The sequence below is a fragment of the Pituophis catenifer genome, unplaced genomic scaffold (genome assembly GCF_029215685.1).
Source record: "Pituophis catenifer annectens isolate HBS135680 unplaced genomic scaffold, rPitCat1.0.hap2 SCAF_1, whole genome shotgun sequence".
NCBI lineage: Eukaryota > Metazoa > Chordata > Lepidosauria > Squamata > Colubridae > Pituophis > Pituophis catenifer.
In genome coordinates this window covers 5763001-5780480 of record NW_027256881.1, presented here as the reverse complement: position 1 = coordinate 5780480, position 17480 = coordinate 5763001, and the positions used below count along the sequence as shown (strand labels likewise).

The 17480-nt window shown below is 45.3% G+C and overlaps 1 protein-coding gene across 1 annotated transcript in view; it reads left to right on the top strand.

Moving 5' to 3' along the window:
- HEATR6 (HEAT repeat containing 6) overlaps window positions 1–17480 on the top strand; it is a 48635-nt gene that overhangs the window by 13470 nt on the left and 17685 nt on the right. Inside the window, exons 8-14 of the mRNA XM_070932019.1 lie at window positions 1864–2153; window positions 4152–4329; window positions 5810–6016; window positions 11068–11167; window positions 12448–12803; window positions 14876–14998; window positions 16585–16665. Of these exons, the coding sequence (XP_070788120.1) occupies window positions 1864–2153; window positions 4152–4329; window positions 5810–6016; window positions 11068–11167; window positions 12448–12803; window positions 14876–14998; window positions 16585–16665 (1335 nt within the window). The remainder of the gene's footprint in view (window positions 1–1863; window positions 2154–4151; window positions 4330–5809; window positions 6017–11067; window positions 11168–12447; window positions 12804–14875; window positions 14999–16584; window positions 16666–17480) is intronic.

Sequence of the window (17480 nt, the reverse complement as noted above, 5' to 3'; positions counted from 1 at the left end):
AAAGCGGGCTCCCAAGCTCCATTTCAGCTGCAACGGCCCCCTGCAGCCCTCTGCCAGCGAAAACGGAGCGCAGGAGTGCCAAACACAGCTCTCCCAAACTCCGTTTTCGCTGGCAGAGGTACCGCGGGCCGGTCCTTCACTGTTTCCAGGGCAGCCTCGTGGGCCAGATCAAAACACCCTGCGGTCCGGATCCTGCCCCCGGGCATTGAGTTTGACACCCCTGCTGTAGAGCAAAGTGTCTGTTTATAAGCATTTATCTGCCTTCATTAATTGCTGCTTATGGGGCTTCTAAATCCCATAATCTCCATGAATGGCAGTTTTAATTGGGGATGAGAGGTTTAACACAACTGGAGGGCAGCAGAATATGGAATGGAAATCCTGTTCTAGCTGACAGCTTCTTTTCATATTTTGAAACAGGGATTTCCCATTGCTAGAAGGAGATGCCAGGGATTTGAACGGGAAGCTTTCGCTTATAACCAAACAGGGTCTGAAAATTGGACTGGGTGGACTTCCAAAGCAACTGTTGTGAAACATGAAATACTCGTTTTATTTTGATTTAAATCCTGAGCTGGAGGCACTGTTAGCCACATGGTGCCTTAAACGAAGAGAACAGGTCATACGTGTCAGGGTTCCAAGTAACACCCCCCCAATGAAAGAAGATTCCAAGGCTAGAAGTTCCTCAAAGTTCCATTTTATTAGAGATGTCATATTGGCACATCTGGGAAAACCCGAATCTGAAAGTTTCCAGGTTTTCCCCACCCAAAGGAAAGTCCAAGTCCCTGCCCAGCACCCACATGTCCATCACGTGGTCCAATCAAAACACCATCCCAACGGGAGATGCCTCCCAGTCACACCCCTCCAGGTGCAGGGCAGGATGTCCTTGACTCTCAGAGAAAGGAATGTTATTATAGCTAGATATCTCTCCAACACCATACAATTCCCCCTCCCAGTTTCCCACAGCACTAAATGTGGCAGCCTTGAAGATCCAAAGTAAAAGATGGCCTCCAGGACTGACAGCCCCCCCCTCAACTGACGATCATGTCCTGCAACGAGAGGAACATAGGGGGTTAATGCAATATTATCCAGTAAGAGCCTGGATAGCTTTGCAGACTAAGCACTGTAATTTAACACCAGCTGTCTGCAATTAAAGTAAGTTCGAATCTTGCCAGGCTCAAGGTTGACTCAGCCTTCCATCCTTTCTAAGGTAGGTAAAATGAGGACCCAGTTTGTGGGGGCAATAAGCTGACTTTGTATAAAATATACAAAAGTATGAAGGCTATTGCTTAACGCACTGTAAGCCGCCCTGAGTCTCCGGAGAAGGGCGGCATATAAATCAAATAAAAAAAAAAATATTCCCTAACTACCTCTTCCCCTCCCTGGGGGAAATACCCTTTGGCTTATCAGGGTATTTATCATGGAATAAATCAGAGTATTTATCGTGGAGGCCTCTTAAATTGAGATAGATTTCTTGATGCCGAGAGAAAAATCCTACCCAGGCTATTCTATACTAATATTTAGAAAAACATCAGATGATTGGATTGATTAAAGAGCCGGGGTGGCGCGGTGGTTAGAGTGCAGTACTGCAGGCTACTTCTGCTGACTGCTGGTTGACTGCAATTTGGCAGTTCAAATCTCACCAGGCTCAAGGTTAACTCAGCCTTCCATCCTTCCGAGGTGGGTCAAATGAGGACCCAGATTGTTGGGGGCAATAGGCTCTGTAAACCACTTAGAGTGGGCTTTAAAAGCACTATGAAGAGGTGTGTAAGTCTTAAGTGCTATTGCTAAAGAGAACTGCATGTAATTCATGGAATTGAAAAGACTTGCGTTTGTATCATTTCTGCTCCCCACAACCACTGCTAACAGAACAGGAGGAAGAAACCTAAAGGCAAACCGAAGAAAGGGAAGCCGGAAGAAGCAGCAGGTGCCACAAAAGAGCAGCCAGGGGGTGCCGAAGGAAGCAGAGTAGAGAAACCCTCATTAAAGGATGAGTTCTCGCAAGATCGGGACTCTAAGATGACAAACTGGGCATTCAGTGATAAATACCCTTCCCTTGCGAAAGAGCGTTTACCTTCCCACGCTTTCAGCTGGAAGAGAATCAGCAGCAGTGACTCAGAATATTCTGATGCGGAAGGTGGAATGCAGAGCAAAACAAGGTTTGTGATGGCAACCACTCAACACCCCCCCCTTCTTCCCCGCTGCCTTTATGCAGCGTTGAAGTGCGTGTTCATTTTACAGCAAGCGTGGCTGAATTCTCTTTGACTCGCGTTCTTTCAAAAGCAAGAATTTTTTTTTTCTCGCTTGGTTTCTTCAGTCCCATCCCTGCCTCTGTTGGTAACAAATGCAGGTGGTCCTCAACTGAACGACCGCTAGGTGAGACTGTTGTTAAAGACAGCTTTTTGCCACAGTTGTTATTTGAATCACTGCAGTTGTTAAAAGTGAGTATCATGGTTGTTAAGTGAATCTGATTTCCCCATTGACTTTCCTCGTGAGAAGGTCGCCAAAGGGGAATCAGTAACCCCGCGACACTCCAACCAGCCGTCATAAATACGAGCCAATTGCCAAGCCTCTGAATTTTGATCACGGGGAAACTGCAACGGTCCTAAGTTTGAAAAAACGGACTTAGGTCACTGTTTTTAGCGCTGTTGTAACTTCAAACGGTCACTAAACGAAAAGTTGTAAGTCAAGGACTGCCTGTATTGAGAAGAGCAAAGAGGGGGTTTTTCTATTTATTTATGGGTTAATATTTATTTATTTATTTATTTATTTATTTATTTATTTATTTATTTATTTATTTATTTTGTTGCATTTCTATGCCGCCCAACTCCCAAGGGACTCTGGGCGGCTTACAACTGAGAATAAAATAATGCAACAATATCCCATACAAAAGTTAAAAGAAGACATTAAAACATTAAAACATCAATACTGCCTACTGCCTGCTTCAAATGACACATGGCAATTTGCCTCTGTAAAAACTAAAACCATGGCAACAAACACCATCGACACCCTCAACCGTGGTATCCTTCCTGATGATCTCAGAGGATCGGGAGTGGCCTCATGGTTCTGTGCTGGGTTGCCTCCTTTTTTCTGGGGTTGATTCCAGGCAATGATGACTGGGGAAGGGCAGACACACCCTCCCCAGGAGGATGCTGTAAGGCTTGATGCTCCCCCTTTTCTTATTTAACATCTAGGCGAAGCCACTGCGTGAGCTCATCCGTTACCATGGGATGAGATATCATCAATAGGTTGACAAATTAAGCAATTAATGTGCAATCGTATCTCAGTGCTTGGAGACTGAGGGTATGGATAGGGAACATCCGGCTTCAGCTGGACAGTATCAGAGTTGGAAGGGACCTTGGAGGTCATCTAGTCCAACCCTCTGCTCTCGCAGGAGACCTATACTATTTCTGATAAACGACTGTCCGGTCTCTTCTTAAAAACCTCTGGTGATGAACCACCCCATAACGTCTGGAGGCAAGCTGTTCCACTGATCAATTGTTCTCACTGTTAGGAAATTTTCTCCTTAGTTCTAGTTTAGTGCTTCTCTCCTTGGTTAGTTTCCATCCATTGGATCCTCTTAATTTTCCACAAGCCTTTCGGGATCTGGCTAATGTCATCCTGCTTGGGGTCCCCAAGGAACTCGGGAGACATTGCGATGTCTTCCTAACCGTGATTAATATTATCCTCTCTTGTCCTTGTGCTTTTTGTACTTTTTAACAATGAAGGTTTTTATAGATTTATTGGGGTTTTTTAAGCGAAGGATTGTATGCCGCTCAGTTTCAATTTTTTTGTGAGATGGGCATCGCAAACAATACAACATTCAAATGAAGACATTTGAAATTTCCTGACAGAACAATGAATCAGTGGAAGGTCCTGCCTCCAGAAGTTGTAGGTGCTCCATCACTGGAGGTTTTCAAGAAGAAACTGGACAACCATTTGTCTGGAATGGTATAGGGTCTCCTGCTTGGGCAGGGGGTTGGACTAGAAGACCTCCAAAGTCCCTTCCAACCCTATTATTCTATGTTCTATATTCTAAGAACAAAGACTTTCCCCCCTGCCTATTTTGACCAATGGGACAATGTCATTTACTTAAGGTGTTAAATCAGTTTCCTCCCCACTCTGCCTGTTTATATTTTGTTTCTATTTCATGCCAGGTCTTTCCAAGCTAAAGTTCGCCAAGGGGCTTTAACCTGCTTCCTTTCCGCTGTGAAATCCATAGAGAAGAAAGTCCTCTATGGTTACTGGTCAGCATTTATTCCTGATGAACCTGGAATAGGAAGCCCACAGACAGTGTCTTTGATGACAATTGCTTTAAAGGATCCTTCCCCTAAGGTAAGAGGATTCGTTATCTTTGTAACGTCTACCCGTCCCATAAGATCCAGCATATGCTCTCTTCCAAGCACTCATTGCAATTGAATAGGATTCAATTCAGTTCACTTTATTGTGGTCATGGAACACTGCAAGCAGAATGCTCCAGCCCACTCCACTCCACTCCATTTTATTTACCTTACCCTACCCTACCCTATCCTACCTTACCCTACCCTACCCTACCCTACCCTATCCTACCCTACCTTTCCCTATCTTACCCCACCCTACCCTACCTTATCCTACCCTACCCTTCCCTATCTTACCCCACCCTACCCTACCTTTCCCTATTTTACCCCACCCTACCCTACCTTATCCTACCCTACCCTACCTTACCCTACCCTATCCTATCCTATCCTACCCTACCCTACCTTATCCTACCCTACCCTATTCTATCCTACCCTACCTTTCCCTATCTTACCCCACCCTACCCTACCTTATCGTACCCTACCCTTCCCTATCTTACCCCACCCTACCCTACATACCCTACCCTACCTTTCTCTATTTTACCCCACCCTACCCTACCCTACTTACCCTACCCTATCCTACTCTACCTTATCCTACCCTTCCCTATTCTATCCTACCCTACCTTTCCCTATCTTACCCCACCCTACCCTACCTTACCCTACCCTACCTTTCCCTATCTTACTCCACCCTATACTACCCTACCCTATCTTACCTTACCCTACCCTATCCTACCTTACCCTACCTTATCCTACCCTACCCTATCCTACCCTACCTTACCCTACCCTATCCTACCTTACCCTATCCTACCCTACCTTTCCCTATCTTACCCCACCCTACCCTACCTTACCCTACCCTACCTTTCCCTATCTTACCCCACCCTACCCTACCTTACCTTACCCTACCCTACCTTTCTCTATCTTACTCCACCCTATCCTATCCTATCCTATCCTATCCTATCCTATCCTATCCTATCCTATCCTATCCTATCCTATCCTATCTTACCTTACCCTACCCTACCCTACCCTACCCTACCCTACCCTACCCTACCCTACCCTACCCTACCCTACCCTACCCTATCCTATCCTATCCTATCCTATCCTATCCTATCCTATCAAAAATAAATAAAATAAGGTTTAAGACAGAGTAAAAACAACTCAACTAACATCTATACGTGAGGTCCAGGATGCAGGAATGTAATTGAATATGCTTCTTAAAGAGAGTTCAGTCCAATTCACTCTAAAGTTCCTCCACTGGCACTCTGGCCCTTTATCACCAAAGCCCTTTATAACACCAAAGAGCTATAAAGGGCTTTTGCTAAAGGAAGGCTATGCTAAGGGAGCGATCAATGGCTCAGACCGTCTCTGCCTTCCATAGGTCAGCCAGGACTTCTGGCGGTATCCTTGAGAACTGATGTAGGAGATAATTGTGCTCCATCAGGTGCCTTGGCTCAACTTCTTTATTGATTTTTGTTCTGTTGCAGACCCGGGCCTGTGCTTTTCAAGTTCTCTCCTCCATTTTGGAAGGTTCCAAGCAATTCCTGTCCATTGCCGAAGATGCCATTGATCACAAAAGAGCATTCACACCCTTCTCGGTGAGCGTTGCCTCCAGCATCCGAGAACTTCACCGGTGTATGCTGTTGGCTTTGGTGGCCGAATCTTCGTCCCAAACCCTCACCCAGATAATCAAGGTAAATGTTTGTCTACAGAAGTTGCTTTTGTTCTGCTACTTCTGGGTAACAGAATAACAGCGTTGGAAGGGACCTTGGGGGTGTTCTAGTCCAATCCCTTGCTCAGGTGGGAAGCCCTATACCCGTGATGGCGAACCTATGGCACGCATGCCACAGGTGGCACGTGTAGCTATATCATTGGGCATGCCAGCTCAGCTCTGGGGCGCATGCGCCCGTTGGCCAGCTGATTTTCGGGCCTTCTGGGCCCACCAGAAGTAGGGAAACAGGCTGTTTCCTGCATACGGAGGGCCGGGGTGGGGGTGGGGGAGCCCGTTTTTCTTTCTTACCTGGCTCCAGATCCTCTCTTTTTTTAATTTTTTATTTTATTTCCAATTTATATACCGCCCTTCTCCCTGAGGACTCAGGGCGGTGTACAGCCAGACTTAAGAACATGAAATAACAAATATTAAAAAACAATTAAAATATATATAAATTTGGCCCAAAAATTAAAAATCACAAACTCTCTATCTGGGAAGGGCGAAACAGCCTTTCCCACTCCCTTGGAGGCTCTCCAAAGGCCTGAAACGGCCCATTTCCCAACTCCCGGTGGGACAGGAAGTGACTTTTTTGCTGTCCCCAGCCTCCAGAGACTCCTAGAGGGGCTCCTAGAGACTCCTAGAGAGGCTCTGGAGGCTGGGGACAGCAAAAAAGTCACTTCCTGTCCCACTGGGAGCTGGGAAATGGGCCATTCCAGGCCTTTGAAGAGCTTCCAAGGGAGTGGGAAAGGCTGTTTTCGCCCTTCCCAGATAAAGAGAGAGGATCAGGAGCCAGGTAAGAAAGAAAAACGGGCCTACCAGGCCATCGTGTGCCAAGAGCCGGGGGGAGGGAGGGGGGTTGCGCGTGCATGCCCAGGGCAGGGCACAAAGAATTATGGGTGTGGGCACATGCACGCGTGACCCTCCCCCGCCCCCCCCCTCTCCTGGCCCACAATGGCAAAAAGGTTAGCCATCCTTGCCCTATACCATTTCAGACAAGTGGTTGTCCAATCTCTTCTTAAAAACCTCCAGTGATGGAACACCCACAACTTTTGGAGGCAAATCGTTCTCATTACCATATTTTTTGGAGTATAAGACACACGTTAGCCCCCCCCCAAAAAAGTGGGTGGAAATATCTGTGCGTCTTGTACAGCAAATGTTGCCGAAGCCCCACCCACCCACCAGCTTCTGCCTCCCAGCAATTTGCCTCCTTGCAGCAAACAACGTGGTCAACTTCAGCACAGCCTGATTTAGCACGAGCAGCTGATTGGCAGTTGGATCTGCCTCCCGGAATACCTCCGATCAGCTGTTCCAGGCTGCAAGGATCACCGATGCCTATCAGCGCTGGCACCGCCTAGCGTCACTGCCACCTATTGCTGCCTCCACACACCCCATTTTCGGCCTCTGCGCGCCCCATTTTCAGCCTGTTCCAGGTGACTGAGATAGGCAGCAGCAGCAGCAATTGTTCTCACTGTCAGGAAATTTCTCCTTAGTTACAGGTTGCTTCTTAGTTTCCATCCACTGTTTTACATAAAAGATGATTCAAAGTTAATTGCAAAGGTTTGTCTTAATTATTTTACATCATCATTGCTTTCTTCCTCCTATTGTCGGTAGAGTGGCATTACAGCAGTCCTAGCCACACCTTGCTAATCCAGTTTTCTCCAGCCGAGAGCCCTCCATGAAGGAGCTGGTTCTATACAGGTAGTCCTCGACTTACGACCACAATTGAGCCCAAAATGTATGTTGCTAAGTGAAAAATGTGTTGAAGTGAGTTTTGCCCCATTTTACGAACTTTCTTGCCGCAGTTGTTAAGTTAGTAACATGGTTGTTAAGTGAATCTGGCTTCCCCATTGACTTTGCTTGTCAGAAGGTCTCAAAAGGAGATCACATGATCCCGGGACTCTATAACTGTCATAAATATTTGTCAAGTGTCTAAATTTTGATCATACGATCATGAACTGTTGTAAATCAAGGATTACCTGTAATCTCCAGACAATCCATTTAATGTAGCACATTTGAGTGGCTCCATGTTGGAAGATGATCCCTATGAGACCAACTTTCAAATGATAACAATTGTATATTTGTATATGTGTGTGTGAGTGTGTTTGCTTATATGTCTTCAAATCAGTCATGAGGGTGACCGCCTGGACAAGTCCCTTGTTTTCTTGGCAACATTTTTTGGAAGTGGTTTTCCACTTCTTTCTTCCTATGGCTGAGAAAGAGGAATAGACCCAAACTCACCCAGTTTTCTTTTGTGGCTAAAGGACGAGTAAAATGCACACTCTCTTGCCTTCCAATCTAGTGCCTTTAATTGCTGCAACAAATCGACTTGCTTCATTATACTTAAGGCATTTAAAATAGGAATAGGGACAGAGGTGGTATTCAGACGGTTCATGCGAACCGGGAGCTGAAATAGCAGGTGGGCTTGCCCACCTGCCCTGGCTCTATGCCGTCTTATTCAGGGACATTTTTGAGGCCAGGTGCATCCGCGGAAGGTGCACGCACGAAGCAAACCGCTGGTAACAAAGTGTGAAACCCACCGCTGGATAGGGATAGGGATAGGGATAGGGAAGGATAGGATAGGATTGTTTATTGGCCAAGTGTGATTGGCCATACAAGGAATTTGTCTCTGGTGCATAAGCTCTCAATGTACATACAAGCAGCAAGTGATAAATCACGATCATAGTCATCATAAAAATACCCTGTTTCCCCAAAAATAAGACACCCCCTGATAATAAGCCCAATCAGGCTTTTGAGCGCATGCGCTAAAATAAGCCTCCCCCCCCAAAATAAGCCCACCCTGAAAATATTTAAACGCAGAGCTAGAAATCAGGTAAGACGGCAAGAGGAGCCCCATCTTGCTCCATGCACCCCAAAATAATAAGACCTCCCCAAAAATAAGGCCAAGTGCTTATTTTGGGGTTCCAAAAAATATAAGACAGGGTCTTATTTTTGGGGAAACACAGTACTTTCATCATAAATCATAAGATAGAACATAGGATACTAGTGATAGTCATAGAATACTAAATATAGAATACTAAATAAGCAACATAAGTCATACTAGGATATTAAATAAAACAGTATATGTTGTAAGATACAAGCAACAAAGTTATAGTCATAAGAAGATAAGGAGATAGGTAACAGGAAAGATGAGAAGAATAATAGTAATATAGTCTTACTAGATAGTTTGACAGTGTTGTGGGAATTATTTGTTTAGCAGCGTGATGGCATGTGGGAAAAAACTTTGTGTCTATTTATTTATTTATTTATTTATTATTTATTTGTTTATCTAGTTGTTCTGGCGTTCAATGCCCTATGGTAGTGATGGCTAACTTTTTTGCCATCGCCTGCCAGGAGCGAGGTGGGGGTGGGGGTCGCATGCGTGCCAACACCCATAATTCTATGTGCCCTGCCCCTGCTCCTGCCATGTGATGGCACGGTAGCTGATTTTCGGGCCTTCTGGGCCCACTGGAAGTCGGCAAACGGGCTGTTTCTGGCCTCCGGAGGGCTCTGGGGAGGGGGAGGGGAAGGCCATTTTCACCCTCCCCAGACTCCTAGAAAGGCTCAGGAGGCTAGGGAGAGAGAAAAACGGGCCTTCCCCACAACCTCCCAAGGTCCTCCGGAGGCAGGAAATAGCCTGTTTCCCTACTTCTGGTGGGCCCAGAAGGCCCGAAAATCATCTGGCTGGCACGCGCATGCGTACCTGAGCTGAGCTCACGTGTCCACTGATACAGCTTCACATGCCATCTGTGGCACGCGTGGCGTCGGTTCGCCATCAATGCCCTATGGCGTCGTCTTGAGGGTAGAAGTTGAAAAAGTTTATGTCCAAGATGTGAGAGGAAATTTAGCTGGAAAAGCTTAACAGAGCACTAAAAGATTAAGAAAAGGACAGTCCTCACCCTCCTTCTTATATTCTTAAACTGACATGCCCCCCCTCCCCCAAAGGAAAAAGGTGGTGTGGGAAATAAGAAAACAGGATGTTAAAACAGGATCCTAATCCCTCTTTCACGCAGGTAGTCCTCAATTTATAATCATTTGTTTAGTGACTGTTCAAAGTTACAACGGCACTGAAAAAAATGACTTACGACCATTTTTCACACTTATGACGGTTGTAGCATTGCCCATGGGCCCGTGAGGGAAATTCGAACTCTTGGCAACTAGCATATCCCTAGGTCAGAGGCCTTCAAACTTGGCAGCTTTAAGACTTGTGGACTTCAACTCCCAGAATTCTCCAGCCAGCAAAGCTGGCTGGAGAATTCTGAGAGTTAAAGTCCACAAGTCTTAAAGCTGCCAAGTTTGAAGACCCCTGCCCTAGGTCATGTAAGAAGGGGCCTGGTGGCGCAGCTGGTTAATAGCCTGTTATTAACATTCAGCTGCCTGCAATTACTGCAAGTTCGAATCTCCCCAGGCTCAAGGTTGACTCAGCCTTCCATCCTTTCTAAGGTAGGTAAATTGAGGACCCAGTTTGTGGGGGCAATAAGCTGACTTTGTATAAAAATATACAAAAGTATGAAGGCTATTGCTTAACGCATTGTAAGCCACCCTGAGTCTCCGGAGAAGGGTGGTATATAAATCAAATTAAAAAAAAAAATCACCAGCAGCTTTTTAGCAAGCAAAGTCAACGGAGAAGCCAAACTCACTTGAACAACCGTATTACTAACTTAACCCTTGCAGCAATCCACTTGACAACTGCGGCAGGAAATGTCGTAAACTGGAGCAATTTAACATCCGTCTCTGGAGATTCTCAGTCACCCAGGTCATGCTTGTCCCAAAAGTCCCTTTTCAAAAAGGCAGCTGGACTTCCTCGTTTGTTTGTTTTGTTTGAAAATGTTTTGCTTCTCATCCAAGAAGCTTCTTCAAGTTCCGACTTCAATCAGAACTGAAGAAGCTTCTTGGATGAGAAGCAAAACAGAAAGAAAGTCCAGTTGCCTTTCGGAAAAGCCTCTTTGGGTCACTGTCTTGCTTAGCAATGGAAATTTTGGGCTCGTTTGCGGTCCTAACTCGAGGTAATTTTTCATCTCTCTTCCTTGTTGACAGTGCCTTGCCAATCTGGTGTCAAATGTACCGTACAACCGTTTGAAGCCTGGTCTGCTATCAAGAGTATGGAACCAGATAAAGCCATACATTAAACATAAAGGTATGCAGTTATTTTATTTTATTTTTATTTTTAAATTTGATTTATATGCCGCCCTTCTCCGGAGACTCAGGGCGGCTTACAATGCATTAAGCAATAGCCTTCATACTTTTTGTATATTTATACAAAGTCAGCTTATTGCCCCCACAAACTGGGTCCTCATTTTACCTACCTTAGAAAGGATGGAAGGCTGAGTCGACCTTGATCCTGGTAAGATTCGAACCTGCAGTAATTGCAGGCAGCTGATGTTAATAACAGTGCTTTAGTCTGCTGCGCCACCAGGCTCCTTTTACACATTAAACACATTTACACATTTTACACATTATACATTTTACACACATCCTTTGTGTAGCCGTTTTGTTGCTGGTATTATTTGCAGTAAAACGTATTGTCCAGCTGGTTGTTTTGGGGATGAAGCAACGTTGTGTGTGCCAGTTACAGAAGCATCAGATGGTGGGGTACAACAGGTTTATATCCCATCTGTTTTTAGACGTTTTGCTCGTGGATTGGAGTTTTTTTTTCCCCTCAGATCACAAGTTTTGTTCTTTTAAGAGACACAAATACACAAAAGTCGGCTGAATACCTAATGCTGTTTAATTTGAAGCTTTTTTCCCTTGTGTCTTTCTGAACTGGGCCATTTTCCAGCCTTCCTTTCATAGTTTCCATCTTCTGGAGTGCTTGCTGTTTCTTTTCCCAGCCTTATTCTGATTGCTGCGCCCCTTCTCAAGTGGTACAGGCAGTAGGCTTGGATTTCCAGGCTGTTCTGTGACATTGGGCACAGGGGTGGGCTTCAAAATTTTTAGCAAGGGGTTCTCTGCCCGGTTGCTGGGTTGGTGTGGCCATGGTGGGCGTGGCCTAGTCGGCCTCCTGCACCACAGCCGGGGGGGGGGTCTTTCTTTGAGCCTCCGGGAGGATGAAAACGGCCTCCCCAGGCTCCAGAGGCCCTCTGGAGGCCGGAAACGGGCAACTTCTGGTAGGCCCTTTTTTCGCCCTCCCCGAGCCTCCCCACGTGCCCTGCACTTACTTGCATCTGGCTGTGTGGGGACTCCGGGGAGGAGGGGTGGGTGGGGCCAGCCAGGCGTAGGGTTTGGGGGTTCTCCAAACTGCACATAATCTTAGCTAGAGGTTCTCCCGAACCCCAAGCAGGCCACCCCTGATTGGGCACCATCTGTACCCGTTGCTCCTTTCCTCTAGAATCTATAATTCATTAGGGTGCCATCTTCCTTTGGCTTAGAGTAGCTGCTTCATGCGTGCCATCTGTTTATTTTTTTTATTATTCCTAGATGTTAATGTTCGAGTCTCGAGTCTGACTTTACTGGGTTCCATCGTATCGGCTCAAGCCCCTTTGCCCGAGGTGCGTCTCCTTTTGCAGCAGCCCGTCTCTTTGGGGATGAGCGATGGCACACCCACCCTGCTGCTTCGTTCCGGTGCACCTGAATGGCGTAGAGAACCTACTCTGGTCTCAGGAGAACCATTGCTTGCCCCGGAGAAGACGCCAACTGAGCCCTGTTGGCTCCTGCGTCTCTGCATCTCTCTTGCTGTGTTGCCCCGAGAAGATTGCTATTCGGATAGTGACACCAGCTGTCTGTCAACAGTTAGCGCCTATGAGCCCTCGCCAGTTCGCCTGGAGGCATTGCAGGTAGGTGGATAAGGAGAGACAGCTGGTTGGTTGCTAATAGAATCTATACCAAGGGTGTCAAATTCAAAGGCCGGAGGCCAGATCTGGAACCCTCTTAACCCTGTAAACAGCAAAGGACTGTCCTGTGTTGCCTCTGCCAGTGAAAATGGAGCTCTGTTTTCACTGGCAGAGAGTTGCTGGAGCCTGTCGCAGCCGAAAATGGAGCTTGGAAGGGCTCTGGGCAGCCCTCCTGAGCTCCGTTTCCGCTAGTAGAGGGTTGCAGGAATCCATCACAGCCGACAACGGAGCTCGGGAGCCCGTTTTTGCTGGCAGAACGCTCAGGCCACCACACACGCGCCCGACATACGTGATGTTGAGCTGGCCACACCCACCCTAGCCACACCCACCCTGCCCCCCCTCCCAAGGTCAAATACACCCCTGATGCGGCCCTCAATGAAATCGAGTTTGACACCCCCTGATCTATACCCATCCGATTTGATTCCGCAAATTGGACACGTTGCGGATCCTGTCAACCTGTTGGGAATTAGAAGATGGGCCTTCTCTACTGTAGCCTCTGCCTTGTGGAATATTCTCCCGTGAGGGATTAGAATGGCCCCAATCTTCGGAACATGTTAATGCCCCCATTTCTTGGTTTTACTGTTAGTTGACGATCTATCTCGGCTGCTGTACACCTTTATTTTTGGATGCTTTTATTGTTTTAATCGTATTTGTGGTGGAATCTGATCCTGAGTTGTAAGAGGGAGCAACAATTCAGCCTTGAATTGTTGCAGGAAGCAGCTGCTGGAGGGATTCCTCTCTTAATTTCTTTCAGCATTTTTCAGATAGTTTGAGTGGTGCGGTGGCCTAGAGGTGGAGCTCTCGCCTCACAATCAGAGGACTCTGAGTTCGATTCTAGGTAGAGGCAGATATTTCTCTCTTTGGGCACACTGAGAATATATCTGCTGAAAAAAAATATATCTGCATTGGCAACAGGAAGGGCATCCGGCCAGTAAACACCCAGCTCCATTGAACATAGAATCAAAAAATTGCTCTGAGCTTTTATACATGCTATTCTTGATTTCCCGTGCCTGATAGTTTTAGAGCAATAGCAATAGCACTTAGACTTATATACCGCTTCATAGTGCTCACAGCCCTCTCTAAGCTGTTTACAGAGTCAGCATCTTGCCCCCAACAATCTGGGTCCTCATTTTACCCACCTCGGAAGGATGGAAGGCTGAGTCAACCTTGAGCCGGTGAGATTTGAACTGCCGAACTGCAGCTAGCAGTCAGCTGAAGTAGCCTGCAGTGCTGCACTCTAACCACTGTGCCACCTCGGCTCTTATAGTTTTAGAATTGCAAGCCGCCCAGAGTCACTTGGCTATGATGGGCCGCTATAGAAACTGATAGATTGGTTGATTGATTGATTGATTGATTGAATACATAGGTATTACTAAATAACTAAATAGAGATAGAGAAGAAAAAATGGTAATACTGTAGTAGGCCCAGAGCCTGGGACACGAGCAGATTGTCTGTAACATTGCTCCCAAAGCTATTAAAGAGATGCAGAAATCATTCCCAGCACAGTTACAACTGAGAATGCTCCTTCTTAGCTTCCACTGTTCTAACTTAATTTAGGATGCATTAGATACTAGAATTTTGCTCTGGGGTACATCCTTAAATAGTGTTTAGTTTGCAAATTAATCTGAAAGTCCACGGGAAGTGACAGTACATCTGTTCACCTTTAATATGCTGGATAGTTTATTGCAATTTTTCAAATATCAGCTGACAGAAATTATAATTCGTATTTTGTTTTATTTATTTTTTAGTTTACTCAATTGATATAGGTGCCCAGTTTGTATAAACAACTCTGAGTGGCAAACACTATTTAAAAATATTAATATAAAATTCAAAATAAAAATAAGAATATGCGACAAGAATAAAATGAAAAATCGGCAGCCATCTTTGATCACAGTTGCTATTGGCAATGATATTGAAATAGCCATTTAGATATGTTCACAGTCATATGATAGGTTTCCTTAACTCCCATTATGTTTCTTCCCTTTCCTTCCCTTCCCGGCTTCAATCTACTACAGGTTTTAGCACTGCTTGTGAAGGGCTATTTTATTCTTGCTCAAAGCTGCTTACTAGAACTTGGCGAAGTGGCTTGTAAATGCATGGAGGAAGCAGATCCATCACTTCAGCTCCATGGGGCAAAAGTAAGTACTAATATTCTTTTAATGCAGATGTGTTCATCCTGCAGCCCATGGGCCACGTGTGGCCCTGGACAGCTAATAATGTGGCCCCATAAAAATATTTTTAAAACTGAAAGATATACATTATACATGTGTATGCATTAACTATACTATATTTATTATTTATTATTTATTTATATATATTATCTATGTTTTTCTTTTAGCCAGGTTTCTCCTACGTAACCAAGATTTTTCTTTCTACAGCCCTAGCTCAGTGGAGTTACATCCACTCGATTCTGGGCTTTTTTCTTCTGGCAGCCAGCAGGCCCTATGCTGCCCTATGCTGCCTAGTGAGAGACTTATATAGATCTATTTCTGGCTCGTTAGCCATCATCAGTAAGCCACACCCACATCTCATGTATCCTCCCTGTAAAGGTACGTAGGAGAAACCTGGCTAAAAGAAAAACACACATAAAACTTACGAAAAGGAAGAAAAAAGTAAAAAAATAGATATATTATCTATTTATATACAGTGGATTAACTAAATTATATATTTTATATGCGGTCCAAGACAATTTCTCTTCACTCAGTGCAACCCAGGCAAGCCAAAAGGTTGGACAATCATGATTTAAAGCTTTGGAGCAAATATTTTTTTTGTTTAATATGGGTTGATTTTAAGGAGAATGGTTTATATCTTATAGAAATATTGATTCCTTGTTGATTTAGCTTATAGAAATATTGATTCCTTGTTGATAAAAATGTTTTTTTACAGGAAATCCCTAAAGAAACCTAGCTTTACATGATTTTTTAAAAAAACAAAATCCAGTTGTGCCATTGTATTAAATAATGGCTTGATTCAAAATGGCTTATTTTGTGATTCAGAGCCTCCATTTGATGATTTAAATTACTAAACCATACTTAGATGCTGGAGTTAAATGTTATTCATACAAAAAAAAGTGAGAATGTTTCAAAGAAACCAACAGGATTTTGGTTTATTCTAAAAAGAAGCAAAACCTATCAATAATGAGAGTCATGTTAAGCTATAGTTACTACATAAACCACTCCTGAATAACTTAATCCAGATTAAACCATATTGTGATTTATTGCAATATTAGTTCTGGTCCAGAACAGGTAGTCCTCAAGTTACGACCATAATTGGGGCAAGACTTTCTGTTGCTATGTTAAGCGAGTCATGTCTGATTTTATGACCTTTTTTGCCACAATTCTTAAGCAAATCACTGCAGTTGCCAAATAAATCATGCAGTTGTTAAGTGAACCTGGCTTATCCCATTGACTTTGCTTGTCGGAAGCCAGCTGGAGTGGTGGCAAATGGGGAATCACATGACCTCAGAATGCTGCAGCTGTTATAAATACAGGTTGGTTGCCAAACGCCCAAATTTTGATCATGTGACTGTGGGGATGCTGCAACCATCATAAGTGAGAAGATTGGCTGTAATTCACTTTTTTTAATGGCTTTGTATCTCTGAATGGATGCTAGATGAATGTTGTAAGTTGAAGACTACCTGTATAACTGTCTCTATATGTTATCTTGCTTTGCAAACCCATAATATTCCTTTCTAATATTCCTCTCTTTTTCTTGTTTCTGGCAGCTTCTGGATGAACTTGGAGTGGGTATAATACAACAGTACAAGCCAGACCTAGTTGCAGATCAGCGGGTACCCATTGACTTGGTATGTCTTGTACTCTCAATTAGCTCCTTGGTTCTCTGAGGAGCTGAGAGAGATGAAGCGTCGGAAAAGACGCCTAGAGAGCATTTGGAGGACTAGTCAATCCGATTCCGACCAGACACAGGTGAGGTCTTAAATCAAGACCTACCTAGTGGCGATAAAAGCGGCAAAATCTAACCATTTTTCCGCTCTTATCGCATCTGCAGAGAACCGCCCAGCCGCCCTGTTTAGGGTGACCCACTCCCTTCTTCGGGGGGGAGTGCGGGAAGATCCCTTGCAGGGTCGTGCTGAGGATTTTGTGCAATTCCTGCACGATAAAGTCGCTCGGATTCGGGATGGCTTGGACTCCGATTGGATGAGTCCACGGGAGGAGACCGGGGCAGGTCTTGAGAATGTTATCTGGGAGGAGTTTGATCCTGTGACTCCCGAGGATGTGGACAGGGTTCTGGGTAGGATTAGTGCCGCCACGTGTTTATTGGACCCGTGTCCCTCCTGGTTGGTACTGGCCTCCCGGGAGGTTACACGAGGCTGGCTCCAGGGGATTATAGGTGCTTCTCTGGGTGAGGGTGCCTTTCCTGCTGCCTTGAAAGAGGCGGTAGTGAGGCCCCTCCTCAAGAAGCCTTCCCTGGACCCGGCTGAATTAGCCAACTATCGTCCAGTCTCCAACCTTCGTTTTGTGGCGAAGGTTGTTGAGAGCGGGGTGGCACGACAACTTCCCCGGCACCTGGATGAAGCTATCTATCTAGACCCGTACCAGTCGGGCTTCAGGCAGGGGTACAGCACAGAAACGGCATTGGTCGCGTTGGTGGATGATCTCT